This window comes from Cervus canadensis, chromosome 5 (genome assembly GCF_019320065.1).
Source record: "Cervus canadensis isolate Bull #8, Minnesota chromosome 5, ASM1932006v1, whole genome shotgun sequence".
Classification (NCBI taxonomy): Eukaryota; Metazoa; Chordata; class Mammalia; order Artiodactyla; family Cervidae; genus Cervus; species Cervus canadensis.
Genome location: NC_057390.1, coordinates 18,903,118 through 18,920,801, shown reverse-complemented (window position 1 = coordinate 18,920,801; position 17,684 = coordinate 18,903,118). Strand labels below are relative to the sequence as shown.

Sequence of the window (17,684 nt, the reverse complement as noted above, 5' to 3'; positions counted from 1 at the left end):
GTATGGCAAACATTTTTCTAAAGATACCGCGTGCAATTTTCTGTGGTTCTCTTACTCCCTTGACTGCCCCCCCCCCACTTTTTTTTCGCTTTTTCATGGATGTGTAATTCAGCTAGGTGCCGGTTGCCAAAGCCAAAATGTATGTACAACTACAAAAGAATACAAACAAAAATAACTTCAGCAAAGAATCTTTAAGATTGTATTTTCAGAAGTTGTTATTATATATCCTTTTGGTTTACAAAGTGGAGAGAATCTCCATCAGCCTGGAAGGACGTTGCGGTTGAGCCGTCCAGAAGAAAACCTACCGTGTCCACTGCTTTGGCAAAACCTCAGATGCGTGGCCTCCTGGCCAAACGTCTGCGATTTCATATTGTTGGAGCATTCATGGTCTCCCTGGGGTTTGCAACTTTCTATAAGTTTGCTGTGGCTGAATGAAGAAAGAAGGCATAGGCAGATTTCTACAGAAATTATGATTCCATGAAAGATTTTGAGGAGATGAGGAAGGCTGGTATTTTCAGAGTGCAAAGTGATTTGGAATATAAAGAATTTCTTGGGTTGAGTTCCATGGAAGTTTGTCACTTTCCTGTGTTCCTGAACTATGAAACTATGACTATCTGGGGTGAGAAATAGTCTCTCAATAAATAAACAATTAACAAATACTGTGGGGAAAAAAAAAACAAAGTGGAGAGAAAAGATACAGATAATATATATAGCCAGTAAATTATATTATTCTTGGCTGAACTATCTGGTACAAGGACTAGATTGCTAAATATCACTTAAGCAGTCTAAAAGAAGGGATTTTGGAGGATATTAGTGGAAATCCAGGTTGTGGTTTCTCTTCCCCCACCCCTTAGCTTTTTTCTTTGAATGCCGTCTGATTGTGTCTAATAAGCTGGTGAAAGCAAATGCAGTAAACAGGAAGTTATACCCTATGGCAAAAAAAAAAAAAGAAAACCACATATAAAGGGGGGCTTTGTAAAGTAGAACAAGAGAAGCCAGAAAAAATTCAGAGAACCCTACTCGAGGAATGTGCTGTGAGAGTAGTCAGAAGTCAGATCTATTAAAAAAAAAAAGATTGCCTCCAAAACAGGTGGGATTATTCTTTTGAGGAAATCAGGGAATTCTGAAGTTGCATACTTTCTACTAATAGTACTCAGTTACTTGCGATGATTCAACTGTATCATGGTGGTGGTGGTTTGGTCGCTAAGTCGTGTCCAACTCTTGCGACCCCATGGCTGATAGCCTGCCAGACTCCTCTGTCCATGGGATTTCCCAGGCAAAACTACTGGGGTGGGTTACCAATTCCTTCTCCGTATAATCATAACAGCTTAGAATATGTTATTTCTTAATATTATATCTTGTTCTTTTCTCCTCGTGAATATCTTACCAGGTCTATGTGGTTGCTATGAATATTAAAAAAGAAGCAGAGTCGAAACCAAAGAGAGCAGTTAAAAATACTGATGACGATGACGATGATGACAGTACCATAGATGAGCTGCCGCCAGATAGTTTAATAACACTCGTCCAGCCTGAACTGCCAATACTCAGTCGCCTGTGGTTGGCAGCATTAAAAGACTACGCGCTTTTAACTTTACCAGCTGAATTTGCTAGTCAGCTCCCCCCAGATGGTAAGTAAGTACTGCGTTCAGAGTTTTGCTTTTAATGGAGTTCAGAATAGTAATTAAATAAAATGGAATTGGTGGAGACTGGCCACAACAGTAATAATAACATCTTAAATTTCTGTGAACTTAAACTTGATATTCTGTCCGTACTGAAGTTATAAATTCAAATACGGCATTAAACTTACTTGTCAGCCCAAGCAAAAGCTTTCTCACTGTTACAATAATAGCCGTCTGAGCTGGGGTACTGTAAATAACTGCGTAAGGAGTTATTATGCATAACCATGATGAGGTATACTGCTGTGTTGGTCTGTATGTGTGTGCCAGGGCAGATGTGGAAGTCCTCTGTTTGATAGTAAAAGCAGGAAGAGGGGAAGAATTTGCAGAAGAGTGGAGGAAAAAAAAAAAAAGAGAGACAGAGTTCCCTGGCTGTAAGAGAAAGGAAAGGTGATGAGGGTTTTAAGAGTTGTTGGCGACGGTAAAGGGGAAGCCTGTGACCATGGGTGGAGCAAGGTAGAGGGCACTCAAAGGCGTGGGCACTTGCAGAGGAAAGGCTGGAAATGCTGGCATCAATCACGGGGAAGTGATAGGCACTCCAGGTCAGCAACTGTAGGAATGACGTCGGTTTCAGAGACCCTTGGGAGAAACTCTTTGGCCAGATTCCTCTTTTATGTGTGCTGTGATCTGAATATTTGTATCACCTCAGAATGTATATGTTGAAACCTAATCGCTATTGTGATGGTATTAGGAGGTATGGGTCCTTTGGGAGGTGCTTTGGTCATGAGGGTGGAGCCCCTAGGAGTGGGAGTAGCCCCCTTGTAAAAGAGAACCCTCAGAGCCCCCAGCCCCTTCCACCTTCCACCTTGTGAAGACAGCAAGAAGGTACTGGCTGTCAGTCAGGAAGAAGGCCCTCACCCAACCATGCTGGCATCTTGACCTCAGACTTACAGCCTCCAGAACCATGAGAAATAAATTTCTGTTGTGTAGCCACTCAGTCTGTGCTATTTTCTTAAATCAGCTCAAGTGGACTAAGACAGTATGTAACAGGTATTTTTAAAGGAAGTTGTTCTTAAATGAGTGAATACATATAATAGAAGTAATGTTTCTGATTGATTTGATTGTTTTATAGGTGGAGCATTTTATACTCCTGAGACTATTGATACGGCTAGACTTCACTATCGGAATTCCTGGGCCCCAATCCTCCACGCAGTGGCGCTTTGGTTAAATAGCACAGGATTTACATGTTCAGAGTCAGCAGAAGCAGCAGCAATATCAGCTTTACAAAAACGTTCCATACCAGTCAATTTAAGCCAAGCATCAGGAGCAACACCTAGTGCTAAATCTTTGGCAGAAATTAACAAAGACAGAATGCATCTGATTTTAGGTAGGTGAGCCATGTTAATGTATCTCGAGATATATTACTTCTGAAAATGTGTATCTTGTAAGGGAAAAAAACTGCTTTCTACCATCTTAAGTTCTGTGACTGGCTTAAGAATTAAACTGACATAAGACACATTAATAGGAGAAAAGCATATAAATTGATTTAAAACTTTTACATATACATAGGAGGAAAATGAAGACCTCGAGAAGCTTTTAAGTCTGAAAGATTGTATACAGTTTTACACGAACAAGAATAAATTGTGGGGATCTGACAAGACAAAGGGCTGGGGCCAGGGATGATAAGCTGTACAGTAACTAAAAAGTATATGGGGGAAACTAATGGAAAATCGGGACTTCCTTGATAGCTTAGCAACAAAGAATCTGCTTGCCGTGCAGAAGATGCGAGTTCGATTCCTGGTCTGGGAGGATCCTCTGGGGAAAGAAATGGCAACCCACACCAGTATTCTTGCCTGGGAAATTCCATGGACAGCAGAGCCTGGTGGAGTCACAGGAGTCAGACACAACTTAGCCACTGAACAACAGTAGATTGGGCTTATTTTAGTAGGTTTGTTTGGATAGGTCTATTTCAACATCGACTTGCAGTCTCAAGAAGTAAAAATATTCTTTCCCTGATACAGGGAGGGCATCTTTCTAATGAGAAATTTTATGACTTGCTTTTGGGTAGAAACAGGGTCAAAGACCCCTGCCTGCATCTGCGATTTCTCAAATGTGTTCAGCCAAGAAGGTGTATTTTGGTGTGGCATGTTTTTAACTCCTTCATATCTTTCATTTTAATGCCATGGAAAAAAATTTTACAGTATAGTTCAGTTAAGAAATAGTACAAAGAGGTGTTTTTTCTTAACACATTTTCTAAATTAACTGAATTTTTAGTAGAAAAATTTAATTATTAAATTACTCCTTAAAAATTCTCTATCATGTTCACTCACTGAGCATTACTGAATAATTTTCAAGGAAAAAGTTAAACTTTTTTTTTTATATGTTTTCTTTTTACTTGACACTTATTATCCTATGAGGAAATATAATATAAATTTATATTTACATTATAAGTGTAATACATAAATTGTGTATATATATACATTTACATATACATATGCATATAAATATAAATGTAAAATTAAAGCAAATTTGAGTAATTGTTATTTACAATTGCTGTATAGATTCTCTTGGAACATTTAAGAATTTGCAATCATTTATCATAATCTTATAATTTTCATAAATTTATTCTTAATGTATTATTTTTAAATGTCTTTAAATAGCTTCTTAATCAACCTGATGACCTTGGAACTCCGCCACTTGCTTCCAGTGTGACTGTTAGCCTCATTCCAAGGCTACAACCTGTCTTAAGTTTGGCTGCTTACTTTGACAATAATTTTGAACTCACTTTAAGGCATTAATAAATATATGTTAAAGTGAGCTATAAAATAAGTAGGTAAAAGAAAAAAAATGGTGTCAAAGCAACAAAGTGTTTTATATTAAGAAAGCTGTGTGTTTATATTGTATATTACAGGTGTGAGTATACAGTTCCTTTGTTCCCCAAGACCTGAGGAGCCTGTTGAACATGTTACAGCTTGTCTACAGGCCTTACACACCTTGCTAGATTCTCCTTATGCCCGAATCCATATTGCAGAAGATCAGGTGCAGTATATTTCTATAATAGATAATTTATGCTTTGTATTCATCATATTTATCTTAAGGTAATTTTCTCACATAGGAGATAAATATTATATAATAAGTGTTCAGGATTTTGGCTTCATCTAAGACCTTATATTGAATGTTGGATGACCAGACATGCTAGACTAGAGATCATCACTGTGCCTTCTTTGATGAGTTCATCAGCAGTCAAATATAACTAAAAATGTAAGGGATCCCCTCAGTCCCAGTTAATGGTTCTGCTAGTAAAGGGCTGAGTTAATTCCTAAGGCTATTAAATAAATTTGGGATTTCCTGGTGGCTCAGATAGTAAAGAGTCTGCTGCAATGCGGGAGACACAGGTTTGATCCCTGGGTTGGAAAGATCCCCTGGAGAAGGAAATGGCAAACCACTCCAGTATTCTTGCCTGGAAAATCCAAATAAATTATGTTACTTTTAAATGTTTAATTAAACTTGATCTCATTTAATAAGGTTTTTGCACTGGCTCAAGTATTCATTTAAGAAGTTTAATGAATTGTGTTTTCTAATTTTTGTATGGAATTTTTAGAGGATTTTATTCATGTTACAGTTCCAAGTTTCCACTGGAATTTTTTTTTTTAGGAAGTCTTTTATTTTCATAATAACCATTTCTTTGGACACCATCACTACAAATAGTACCTCTTGGGATAATTTTCTATAAAACACAAAAAGATAAAAAAAAAATAAAGTTCTTATTATTGTGTTCTCTTAAAGTTAGTTTTGTACATGATACTGCTCAATAAAAAAACAAAAAAACCCACATGAAACAAAACAAAGTATGTGCTGTGTGATTATAGGCGTCACTTACTGATGAACTCATCTTGTACTCCAGCCTTGTAGCTTAAAGCTGGGCCTCAGCTAGACTACAGATTACCGCAAGAAACTTGAGGGTTGTTTTCAGATAGTCAAACCAATGAAGTTTAATCTGTGAATGAAGGTGTGTGACATGTTAAAATTGAAATAATTGGGTGTAAATGCAGTAGATTAAATGACATGGTTAAATGTGTATTTCATAAGTACAGTAGACATAAATTTGACCTCTCCATCAGTTTTATAGTGGTTGATTTTTAAGACATGAGAAGGGAGAAAGGAGGTCAATTACGAGGCTGTTTTCATAATTCCAGAGAGACAAATGAGTTCACTGGCCTCGGAATACTGAACAAAAGAAGAAGGAAACAGGACCAAGACTGGAACCTTAGGGATAAATAACAAGTAAGGGTTGAGGTGAGGGAAATTAATCAGCAGTGGAGACTACTGGAGAGGCAGGAAGAGAACCAAAGAGAACAGTCGTCAAAGACAAGAGAGAGTGTCAAGGACAGACAAGTCTCAGAGGAGCAGAATCCAGAAGTCAGGACAGAAGAGAGTCCCGGGAGGTTATTGGTGACCTCAGGCAGAGCATTTTCTCAGGTGGATGGAGCCAGATTAGAGAAGTTTGAGGAGTGAATGAGGGGGTGAAGGGAGTGGCATCTTTGCATCTGGGAAGAGAAGAGGCAGGACAGAGACAGAAGAGATGATGGAGGCAGAGGGAAGGACGTGAGGGTTTTCTGAGGCGTGGAGGGAAATTAGATAGGAAAGACTTGAGCAGCTGCTTTTATCAGGGAAGAGAAGCTTAGCTTAGCTTATCTATGATATATGGAATATGATTGGGGTCCTTGAAGAATCCTTGGGAAGTCAAACAGGATGGCATGGAAGCGTGTGAGAAAAGAATTCTCAGCCTCAGACAAGGGGCTCATCTTGATCTTAAGGAAAGAGGTAAAGATGGCTTTGCTTGCAATTTAATTTTTTTCTCCCTCTCTCAAAGAGGGAGGTTCATTGCATGGGTTTGATGTGGAGATTGTGAGAAGCTTAAGTGAATAGTGGGTGGTTAAAGTTTGTAATAGTTCTGAGATGAATCTTGGAGCGACTTGTCAGCCTGCCTAGAATTTCTGGTGGACTACTCTTGAGTACGCGGAAATCATAGAAATCATAAATTTTAGTGGTACTGAACACTAGCAGTGCTGTTTAGTCCAAAAGAGAAAAGAAATATTTTAAGTGGAAAAATCATTTAAATATGTAATGAAGTAATTTTTGACTGAAAATATGTTGGGATGAAATATGACCATTTTTCAAGATTGTTATAGTATTTGCTGCATATTTTATGTATTAACTTTAGCTACCAAATCTATGTATTTTTATATGTATATTTTCCTAGATCTAATAATATAAATATATCCTTTAAATTAACTTGATTTCTCTCTATTAATTTATAATAGCTGATTGGTGTTGAGTTACTGAGTGTTTTACACCGCCTGTTGTTGACCTGGAACCCACCATCTGTCCAGCTGCTGGTGACTGGAGTTGTACAACAGATCGTAAGAGCTGCTCAGGATTATTTGCAAGAAAAAAGAAACACACTAAGTAAGCACAAGAAATTATACTAACTTTAAAGTAGATTTATTTCTCTTCTAATTTTTCAAATATTAATGTCAGGAAGTTTTTAATGAAAAAATTTAACCATACATTTAAGAGATTGCAGTTGATTTTACTTTCATTAGAATGACCCAAATGAAATTGCTCATATTCAACTATTTTTCACCTACAAAAGTGTTAACTTCATGTGTTTCAAGACTAACATGTGTGTTACTCCTATTATGAAATACATTCCTATTAAAAATACCTAATAAAAATTTTATTTTTAGTAAAGTAAAGTAAAAAATGAATTGTCTGTTACATTTAAGGAGAGGTCAATAAACAGTTCTAAGGCAGAGAATTATTCTGAGAAAGACATGGCATCAGTTAGACATTTAGTTGTGAATTCTAAATTCTTTTGAAAGAACTTACTAAACAAACTTACTGTGTTGTTATCTCTACTATTTGTTATCCTTTCTGCTGGGAATTTCACCAAATTTTCTTTTACCCAAGATGAGGATGATATGGAAAAAGAGTCCTGTCCTGTATTAGGAGAAGGAGGTGACAGTGGTGGTCTCATTCCTGGAAAATCTCTTGTCTTTGCAACTATGGAGCTGTTGATGTTCATTTTAGTACGTCATATGCCGCATCTCAGTACCAAGATGTCGGATTCTCCAAGTCACATAGCCACCAAAACTCGACTGTCAGAAGAAAGTGCCCGTTTGGTGGCAGCCGCAGTTACCATACTCTCTGACTTACCGTCCCTCTGTTCACCTGCTGGTATGGTGTTGCTCACTATTTGGAAATGTATTATACTGTATTAGACAGAGATGAGCTTGCCTTTGATTTTAAGTGCTATGATGATTTATTTTCCTCTTAAGTCTTAAAGGAAAAGTAGGACTTATTTTTAAGGGTTTGTTTGCTTTAGGAGCCTATAAAGACTTAAGATTTAAAAAACCAAAACCCTAGATGCCCTTTTCAGGTACATTTCAAAGAAACTTCAGCAAAGAGACAGACCCACAGCTTGAGAGAGGACATTGAGTGTTAGCAAATAGACGTAAAGTGGAATTACTAAACCCTTTATTTTCTGATCTGGTTGCTGCTCCTGAGCCACACTAACAAACATGTCAGAGAAGAGTGACAACCAACTTTAAGGAGCAACTGTTAATTAAAAAATTATAGCCGAAAAATACAATAGCTGCCTGCAGATACTTGAAGAACTAGTGGATAGAAAAGTAGGCACTTGGTACTTCCCTGGTGGTCCAGTGGCTAAGGCTCTGGTCTCAATACAGGGGGCCTGGGTTTGATTCCTGGTCAGGGAACTAGATCCCTCATGCTGCAACTAAAAGATCTCACTTGCTACAACTAAGACCTGACAAAACCAAACGAACAAGTATTTTAAAAAAATAAGAAAAGGAAACTTTTCCTCTGCTGTATCTAGGAGATATATATTATATCAGAAGATATAAAGGTATCTTTCAACTCAACACAATCCTACAGATATGAAAACACTACTCCATTGAAGCTTCATAGGCATTCTACACTGGAGGCATGTCACAGTGGTGAAGGGAGTCTTCTGTTAAGTGGGTGGTTAATTTGATTACCTGAAAGTTCTTTCAGCTACAAATCCTAGGATTCTTTCATTTCTTTTTGCCTTACCTGTATAGTGTTTTTATCAGTTTCCTGACTTGGTTAGTACATTGACTAACTTAGTACTAAGGCTCACTTAGTACAATGAGATTGATTACTTGTCTTGGAATTGCTACATGATTTCCCAGGTTTCTCAACTACTTCTCAAAGTATTTGACAGTGTTTTCCTTCTGTGTGAAATACTAGAAGTAATTAAAAAAAAAAAACAAGGCAAGTTAGGAGAAGAAAGAAAATTTGACGTCTTTGAAATAGCTTGTGACATCCTTTTTATCTTTTTCAAACATTGAATTATAGTAATAGCAGTGCAGTAAATTTTGTATGAATACAAGGAAAAGAAGTAATATTGAACCATAGTTGGCTGTAAAAAGATACTAACAACTGAAACAACTATAACACAGGAACTGAAGTAGTACAAGATAATCTGATTTGTTTTTATTTCAGGATGTATGACGGTCTTGCCCACAATTCTGTTTTTAATTGCGAGAATATTGAAGGACACAGCAATAAAGTCTGCAGATAATCAGGTTCCTCCACCAGTCAGTGCAGCTCTTCAAGGGATCAAAAGTATTGTGACACTTTCAATGGCCAAAACTGAGGATACTCAAAAACAGTGGACAGCTCTAATTCGTAGCACTCTGGCATGCATCCTAGAATATTCCCAACCAGGTAATCTAATCAGCTTTAAACTTTTTAATTTATTAGGATATTTGTTCCTTAATGACTAACTGAATGAGCTCATCAGAAAACTGCTATATAACACTGAATCAACTCAGAGAGGTGTTTTAGTCCCATCTTTTAGATGTGAACTTTTAGTTCCACGTTTTGAGTATTGATGCTCGCTGCCCTTGTCTTGGGTTTCCCGGGTAGCTCAAACGGTGAAGAATCTACCTGCAATGAAGCAGACCTGGGTTCTTCCCTTGTCTTACCACTTACATACATGTTGGGAGTTTTCCCCCCAAAGAAAGAACATGTATATATAAAACTCTTAGATTGTAAATTGTTCTGAACTCCTCGGTAGTTCAGAGGTTCAAATGTCTATCATTTATATTTATCAGTTATTGATCATTCCCCTATCAATGGCCATTTTTACTATTTTTTATTTTTCCCAGTTATAAAAATTTTCTCAGTGACCATCCTTATAAATTCCTCGTGCATATGTGCTATGAGATTTTCTATAGCATACCTCTAGAAGTGGAATTGATGACACATTTTAGTTTTATCAGACATGGCCAAATTGCTGTCCAGAGCAGCTATATGAATTTGCACTTCCACCAGTGCATGATTCCCACCAATATATGATATTTCACACTTTTAAATTTTCAGTAAGTAAATTTCATTAAGTAAGTAAAACATGCTATTTTATTGTTTTTACTTGCATTTCTCATTTGCCTAGTAAGTATAAGCATTTTTCATGTTTGTGTTTAATTTGGGGTGAAATGCTTATTCACATTTTTGTCCATTTTTCTTCAGTGTTTGACTTTTTCTTTCATGTTCTGTTGTAAATGTGAAAAGATTGAAAACAGAATAATTAAAGATTTGTCATATTGCCTATTAAAACATTTCCACACTATCTAAAACTGGAGTAGGCCAAGAATGAACAGATAGGGCAGTAAAATAGAACTGTGTAAGTTTAAGTCAATGGTAAATATCACAGAAGAAAATATCAATACATTAGACTATAAAATTTAACATAAGCCTGTGAAAAATGACATGCATTAAAAGTAGGTGATAAATCCTAAAAGTTCTTATCAAAAGGAAAATATTTTTTTCTATTTCTTTGAGTTTGTTTCTATATGAGATGGAGGATGTTTGCTAAACTTATTTTGATAGTCATTTTGTAATGTATATGAGTCAAATTGTTATGCTGTACATTTTAAATTTATTTATAGTACTGTGTGTCAATTAAATCTCAATAAAACTGGAAGAAAAAATTTTATAAAATGAAAGCTGAAAAAGATCAAAAACTGAAAATAATAATGTCAGTGTTAATATCATTTATGTACAAAAAAATCTTATAAGATAAACATTTAACACCCAATATAAGAAAGAACGGGCTTCCCAGGTGGTTCAGTGGTAAAGTATCTGCCTGCCAATGCAGGAGATATGGGTTCGATCCCTGGGTTGGGAAGAAGCCCTGGAGATGGAAATGGCAACTCATTCCAGTGTTCTTGCCTGGGAAATCCTATGGACCAAGGAGCCTGACGAGCTACAGTCTATTGAGTCACAGAAGAGTTGGACGTGATTTAGCGACTAAACAAGAGCAAAGAAAGAAAAGAACAGGCAATGGTAAGAAAGAAATAGAAATGCCCACCAAGCATATAAAAAAATTGGCCACATTATTATATAAGCAAAGAAATAAAAACAATATAAATTTTTACCTGTGAAACTCATTTAACAAAAATATGTGAGTATGTACAGGTGAAATCGATGCCAGGAGAACATTTTCATACTTTGCTAAAGGGAATTTAAAACAGTTCAGACCTTCAGGGAATCATTTCTGCAAAATATATGAAGAGCTTTTAAGATTTCATACTCTGACCTTGATAAAAAACTTGTGTTCAAGTTTATTTATTACAGTCTATTTTATAATAAAGAAAATACAAAAGTGATAAAAATATAACTATCTGGCAGTAGGAAAGATATCAAATATTTGTTATATACTCATTTGGATTATATATCCATTATATCTATTAAAAATCATGTTTATAAATAATTATATATAAAAGACTAACCCAGACCAGAAGAAATTAAACAAAAACCTAGAAATTAAACTTAAACTATCCCTGGATGGTAAAATATTACATTTTATTTTCTTTCCCTTACCCTTGTTAAATTTTAAACAAACCATATCCTACTTTTATTACCTGAATTTTTTTCAGATTAATATTTGGAGGGGAAAACTTTAATTAGTTTTATTAATGTTACTAAAACTATTCTAATTTTATCATAAGTTAATATTTTGCTTTTTAAGGTAGATTTTTACAAGATTAAGAAACATGAAATGCCATAATTATATATGCTTTCATTTATATATGTGCTATGCTTAGTCGCTCAGTCATGTCCGACTCCTTGCGACCCCATGGACTGTAGCCCACAAGGCTCCTCTGTCCGTGGAATTCTCCAGGCAAGGATACTACAGTGGGTTGCCACATCCTCCTCCAGGGGATCTTTCCAACCCAGGGATCGAACCCAGTTCTCCCGCATTGCAGGTGGGTTCTTTACCATCTGAGCCACCAGGGAAGCCCATGAATACTGGGGTAGGTAGCCTATCCCTTCTCCAGAGGATCTTCCCAACTCAGGAATCTAACTGGGGTCTCCTGCATTGCAGGTGGATTCTTTATCAGCTGAGCTACCAGGGAATCCCTCATATATGTATACACACACACACATATATATATATAAATATTTCATTATTCATATATTTCAGAAGATTCTTTTTTTTTAAATTTTCTGTTATTTAATTATTTCAGAAGATTCTGTGCCTGTGCCTGATGAAGTAAGCATGCTAACAGCAATTGCACTTTTCCTGTGGTCTGCTGGTAGTGAAATAATAGGAGTTCAGTCACTGCAGAATGGCTGCATTTACAGATTTAAAAACGCGTTAAATTCATGTGACCCGTGGGTAAGTTACACTTAAAACATAATAGTAAACCTTCCACTCTGTAAGAAAAATTTCAGATGGATTCATTAAAAAATTGTGATTCATCAAATGAAAAGTATTTGCTATATGAATTTTCCAGAAAACTAGAAAAGGTCACTGGTTAAAGCTTAGGAGAGACATGTATATGTTAATTTATATATGCAGAAATTCCCCAGTATCTAAAATACTTGCTCAACCCTGGTCATGGCCGGTAGAGACTTTACGTGTTTCTCTTTTTCACTGTTTACTTAATCACACCAAGGACACTAAAAGATAAATACATATAATATTATAATGTGTTTTTACAGGGCTAACGGAAACTCGTTTTTCTAAAAAATAAGTTTTATTGTTTTATGGTGTCAGCATCAAAACTAATGATTCTTAAACCTATTGAACATCAGGGAAAAAAGCAATTTAGTAACATCTACCACTGTCTTCCTGAATCAGAGTCTCCAGATGTGTGGTCCACAAATGTGTATTTTTAAAATATTCCCCAGGCATTTTTCTTTCTTTCTTTTGTGATGTTTAGTAGCTTCTCTTCTACCAAAGCACTGAAACAGTTTTTCCCACTTTGTTCCCTTACATCAATGAGTTGATGCATCTTCCTTTCTTATTTGTTTTTTTGCTTCTTATTAATATGAAGTCTTTCTAATCTAAAGTGGAGCCACTGAAACTACTTGTAGGCCTAGAACACTTAAATTGGTTTAAGCATTTATTTCCAGAGAATCCAAATGGAGTTGAGGTGTCTAATATATTTTATAGCTTTGTTTGACATCATTCAAATATTAGCCATATAAAATATGCTAGGTTAAGGTGAGAGGGACAATTGTAAATTAAAGAAAGAATTAAAAACAAAAATTAGAATTCCTGGTATTTAATTTCTTACACAGTATAGAAATACAAAAATTATATAAGCAGTGGTAATTTAGGAGCTAACATATAAGGAATGTTTGATTAATTTCAATTTTATTTAGTTAGCATATTAGAAGTTTTATTACTCCATTTCTATAAGTAGAAATGGCATTAATTCATCACATTTCTATTTTCATCCTGCAGTATTGCTTGTTTTCTGTACATATTAAGATGCAATGTAAAAAAAAAAAGTAAAAAAAAAAAGATGCAATGTGATTGTAGAGCAAATAAGAACTGTCACACATGTAAATTAATGAAATTATTTTCTTGTATAGGTTCAAGCCAAATGTTACCAGCTTCTCCTCTCAGTTTTTCAGCATTCCAATCGGGCCCTTTCAACTCCTTATATCCATTCCTTAGCTCCACTAGTAGTTGAAAAGCTAAAAGCTGTTGAAAGAAACAGACCAGGCAGCAGTGCAGAGCTCTTAGCTGTTCAGGAAGGAATCAAAGTTCTTGAAACACTGGTTGCTCTTGGGGAGGAACAGAACAGTAAGTATTTTCCTCTAAGAAGCCGCTGGTCTAAAATGAAGATTTGTATTCCAAATTAATCTCATTTGCTATTTGACACAGGCCACTGCAGCAGTAAATTTTCTAAAGGTTGTTACTATGTGAAAGCTTGATGTTTTTGCTTATGTTGCTAACAAAATTGAATTGATTTATATTTAAGAGCAAGAATGTAAAATAAATTACGGATGCATTTCAACCCATGGATTTTTTTTTTCTAGGAAGGTACTCTTTAAGAACTAGGGAAAATATGGCTGTTTAATATATTTTAAAAAATAATACATTTTGGTGTTTGTAAGAGATGTATAAAAGCTTTTTAACAAATAGGACCAGTTTAGTATTCATGCTAAACATCAGTATTAAAATACTCCAAAATTTAAAATTGTTTTTTAATTTAGTGAAAAACTACCATATACATCTATTTAACCAGAGACTTATGCAACTTAATACTTACTCCTCTTTATCCCCTAAGCTTAGATTTCATCACAATCTAAAATTTATCTTTAAAAATATGACTTTTAATTGTTAGAGAAAGACTGTACTTTTTAAACTAGTACCTTATGATTGAATTGTTAAGCTGTTTCCAATTTTTCAAGATCATCAATAACTGAAATGAATGTTCTTGTACAGATATCTTTGCACACTCCTTTTTTTTAAAAAAATTGGCATTTTATTATCTGTGATCGTTCTATGTCTTTTTTAAATGAAGTAAATTTAAATTTTCATTAACAGAATACAATAACAGTAGAAGTAGAATCTAGCAGTATAACTAGAATCATTTCTCTGGGGTCTTAACAGAACTTCGAAGTGTGGTGTCTGATTAGTGGACATTTTTCACAAATGGTGGTAGCAGTGGGACAGATGTTCTCAAATGCCTTGCCAGGTCCATGATCATTTACCCCCATATTCCAAAATAGAGTTTAAAAGATGAAGGGCCATCTCCTCCTGTGTGTTATTTCTATCAGATAATTTTTTTAAGTGAAATTATTGGGTTGAAAGGAAGGCACATTTTTAAGACTTTTAATATATATTGCCAGATTACTCTCTGGGTAAAAATTGCATCAGTTTTTCTATCATAAAATTTTTCCTCTTCTCTTGAAAGAATTTCACAGAAGTTAGAAAGGTAGTGGAAATTTTTTAAAAGCTATTGCTGACAGCTTCCCTTTAAAATGATAATCCAGAATTACTGCGGTGAAAGAGAAGAGTACAGAAGTGATTGTGGGAAAAAAAATTGATCTGACTTGATGAGTATACGTTATAGGGACAAGAGAAAGAGAAGAGCCAAATATTACTGTGTTACTTGGAAGAAGTATGGAAGCAGTCTTAAAACTGAAAAGTTCAGGAAGAAGAGCTGTTTGGGAGGAGCTGATAAGTTTAGTTGAAACTAGATGTTAACAGATTATTACTGCATTATTATTACTGACATCATGGCCCATGTTTGGTGACTCAATAATTTTGTCTTTATTTGTATTTTACTCAATGTAAATTCCATAAACATACAGACTAAACCTTACTCATTTCATAATCTCAACCTTGAGCTTATTGACTTTTGCATAGTTAGTATTAAAATATGTCTGACTTGAGTTGACTCTTGGAATCAATTCCTGAACAGATGTTCTAATTTAGGCAGGGAAGACAGTCTTACACTTTTTCAAATAATTCTCTATTGTTTGAATTCTTTTAACAGCAAGAATATATTCATGTATTATTCATGAAATTAAATATAGTTTAATAGTTAGATTTAACAAGGTTCATTTAATAAATAACCCTTTAATTTTCCATCTAAGAGTCAATTAATTTAAAGTATGAAATAACTGAGGCAATCTAGCTTCAATTCTCCAACCAATTTCTAGTATTTCGTATTAGTGGGCTGTATCAACAACAAGCACCATAATGATTTCATTTTTTAAAGGACTGCTTCACTCAGATGTTTTGTACTATAGTAAGACTTATAAGAGGTAGAATAAGCAGTCGTCACTTTTTAAAAATTAATACTAAATCTGAGGCTAACTGCCATGCACAAACCAAAGGGAAATGGTTGTCATGACATTAATGTATACATTCACTCATTCCTTTGGTGGTTTCTTCCTCCTAATGAATGCTTCAGGTTTCTGTTCCCTATTCCATTAAACCTCCAACCTTCCTATTCTGGAATACCTTTGAAATTTTCACAATTTTTTTCTCAAAATACATTTTACCAGTGGCATTTGTAAAATTGTTCATTTTTACCTTTTAGCCAGCATTTTAAAAAATAAAACAATTAGTATAAATGTAAAATATACAATCTTAACAGGAAATCAAACCTGATTTCCTGCCCTAATGTGGCTTGGAGAATTAGTAAATATTCAGTATTAATAATGAATAATTATTGAGGTCTAAAATAGATTGTGTACGTTTACTTCTGTTTTATTATAATTCAGGCTACTATGGTTAAATTGCCTAGTGTTTAAATAAAGGGTTACTGTAATTTTCAGATTCATGAGCATCTTCAGACTTTATCTTTGTTATTTGCAGGAGTCCAATTACTTGCTCTTTTAGTTCCCACTTTGATCTCTTACCTGCTGGATGAAAATTCTTTTGCCTCAGCAAGCACAGCTTCCAAAGATCTCCATGAGTTTGCACTCCAGAATTTAATGCATATTGGACCTCTGTATCCACACGCTTTCAAGACAGTGATGGGAGCAGCTCCTGAGCTGAAAGTGCGTCTGGAAACTGCTGTTAGGGCAAGTCAAGCTAGTAAGGCTAAAGTGGCCACCAGGCAGCCAGCCCCAGCTGTGCACTCCGCACCAACAATTAAGCTAAAAACAAGTTTCTTTTAATATGCAATTCCATTCACTTTTGTTTATATTGTCAGTTAGGACCTAATTAGTGGTAACCATTGTATCATTCCAGTCTATAGGTTCAACTTTATTTGTATACAGGAATTACATGCTTCCGAGGTAGGGTAAGTGAAATAATGCTCACACTGGTGTCTTAATTTTGAAGGAATGACTTGTTTTTTTTATTGTGGTAAATGTGCTTTCATTTTTTTCCCTAATAATGTTTCTCTTTTATTAATTTATTTTTTAAAAACTGAGCCATAATCTTTTAAATGCAAAATAATTGTATCATGTAGTTGGGTGGCCTATTGATACTGTCAGGGAAAAAATGGCATATTCAATAGCATTTGTTACAAAAAAAAATTAACTGAAAAGCAAGCAGAATTTAAATTTTGAAGAAACAAAATAATGTGAAGTGTCTGTTTCATGGTGTATATATTAAGAATAAAATTACATTTTCTTAGCATTTCTCAGAAAGTCCTTACCTTTCTGCTAGATCTTCTTGCTTTCATATTAGATTACTAAATTATGCTTGCGTATATTTTAGTTAACTGAATTAAAACTCTCATTTAAAGATCCATTAAAATGATTCAAATATGGAATAATGTTCTGGTTTTTTTAATGGCTACAATTTGGCCTCACTTACGCTTTGTAATTACAGAGCCTTGAGTTCTGGCTCTGATGGTTGGTTTCATTCATCAAATATTAATATTGAGTGCCTACTATGTAGATGGCATCAAGCTAAGTGTTACAGGGCATACAAAAATGAATTAGTCATAATTATAGTTACACCAGTCTCTCATGCAGTGGGAATTTTACCACATCAAATAGATAATTGATGAATGAATGTTTGCCACACTGTTTCAGTTCAGTTCAGTTCAGTCGCTCAGTCGTGTCGGACTCTTTGCAACCCCATGAATCGCAGCCCGCCAGGCCTCCCTATCCATCACCAACTCCTGGAGTTTACTCAAACTCATGCCCTTCGAGTCAGTGATGCCATCCAGCCATCTCATTCTCTGTCGTCCCCTTCTCCTCCTGCCCCCCATCCCTCCCAGCATCAGGGTCTTTTCCAATGTGTCAACT

General features: G+C 35.2%; 1 protein-coding gene across 1 annotated transcript in view; it reads left to right on the top strand.

The window, feature by feature from the left end:
* HEATR5B (HEAT repeat containing 5B) overlaps positions 1-17,067 on the top strand; it is a 94,908-nt gene extending 77,841 nt beyond the window's left edge. The window contains exons 28-36 of the mRNA XM_043468326.1: positions 1,391-1,628; positions 2,749-3,003; positions 4,528-4,655; positions 6,941-7,085; positions 7,590-7,856; positions 9,168-9,392; positions 12,197-12,348; positions 13,554-13,767; positions 16,297-17,067. Of these exons, the coding sequence (XP_043324261.1) occupies positions 1,391-1,628; positions 2,749-3,003; positions 4,528-4,655; positions 6,941-7,085; positions 7,590-7,856; positions 9,168-9,392; positions 12,197-12,348; positions 13,554-13,767; positions 16,297-16,601 (1,929 nt within the window). The 3' untranslated portion in view covers positions 16,602-17,067. The remainder of the gene's footprint in view (positions 1-1,390; positions 1,629-2,748; positions 3,004-4,527; positions 4,656-6,940; positions 7,086-7,589; positions 7,857-9,167; positions 9,393-12,196; positions 12,349-13,553; positions 13,768-16,296) is intronic.
* Positions 17,068-17,684: the final 617 nt, after the last annotated feature.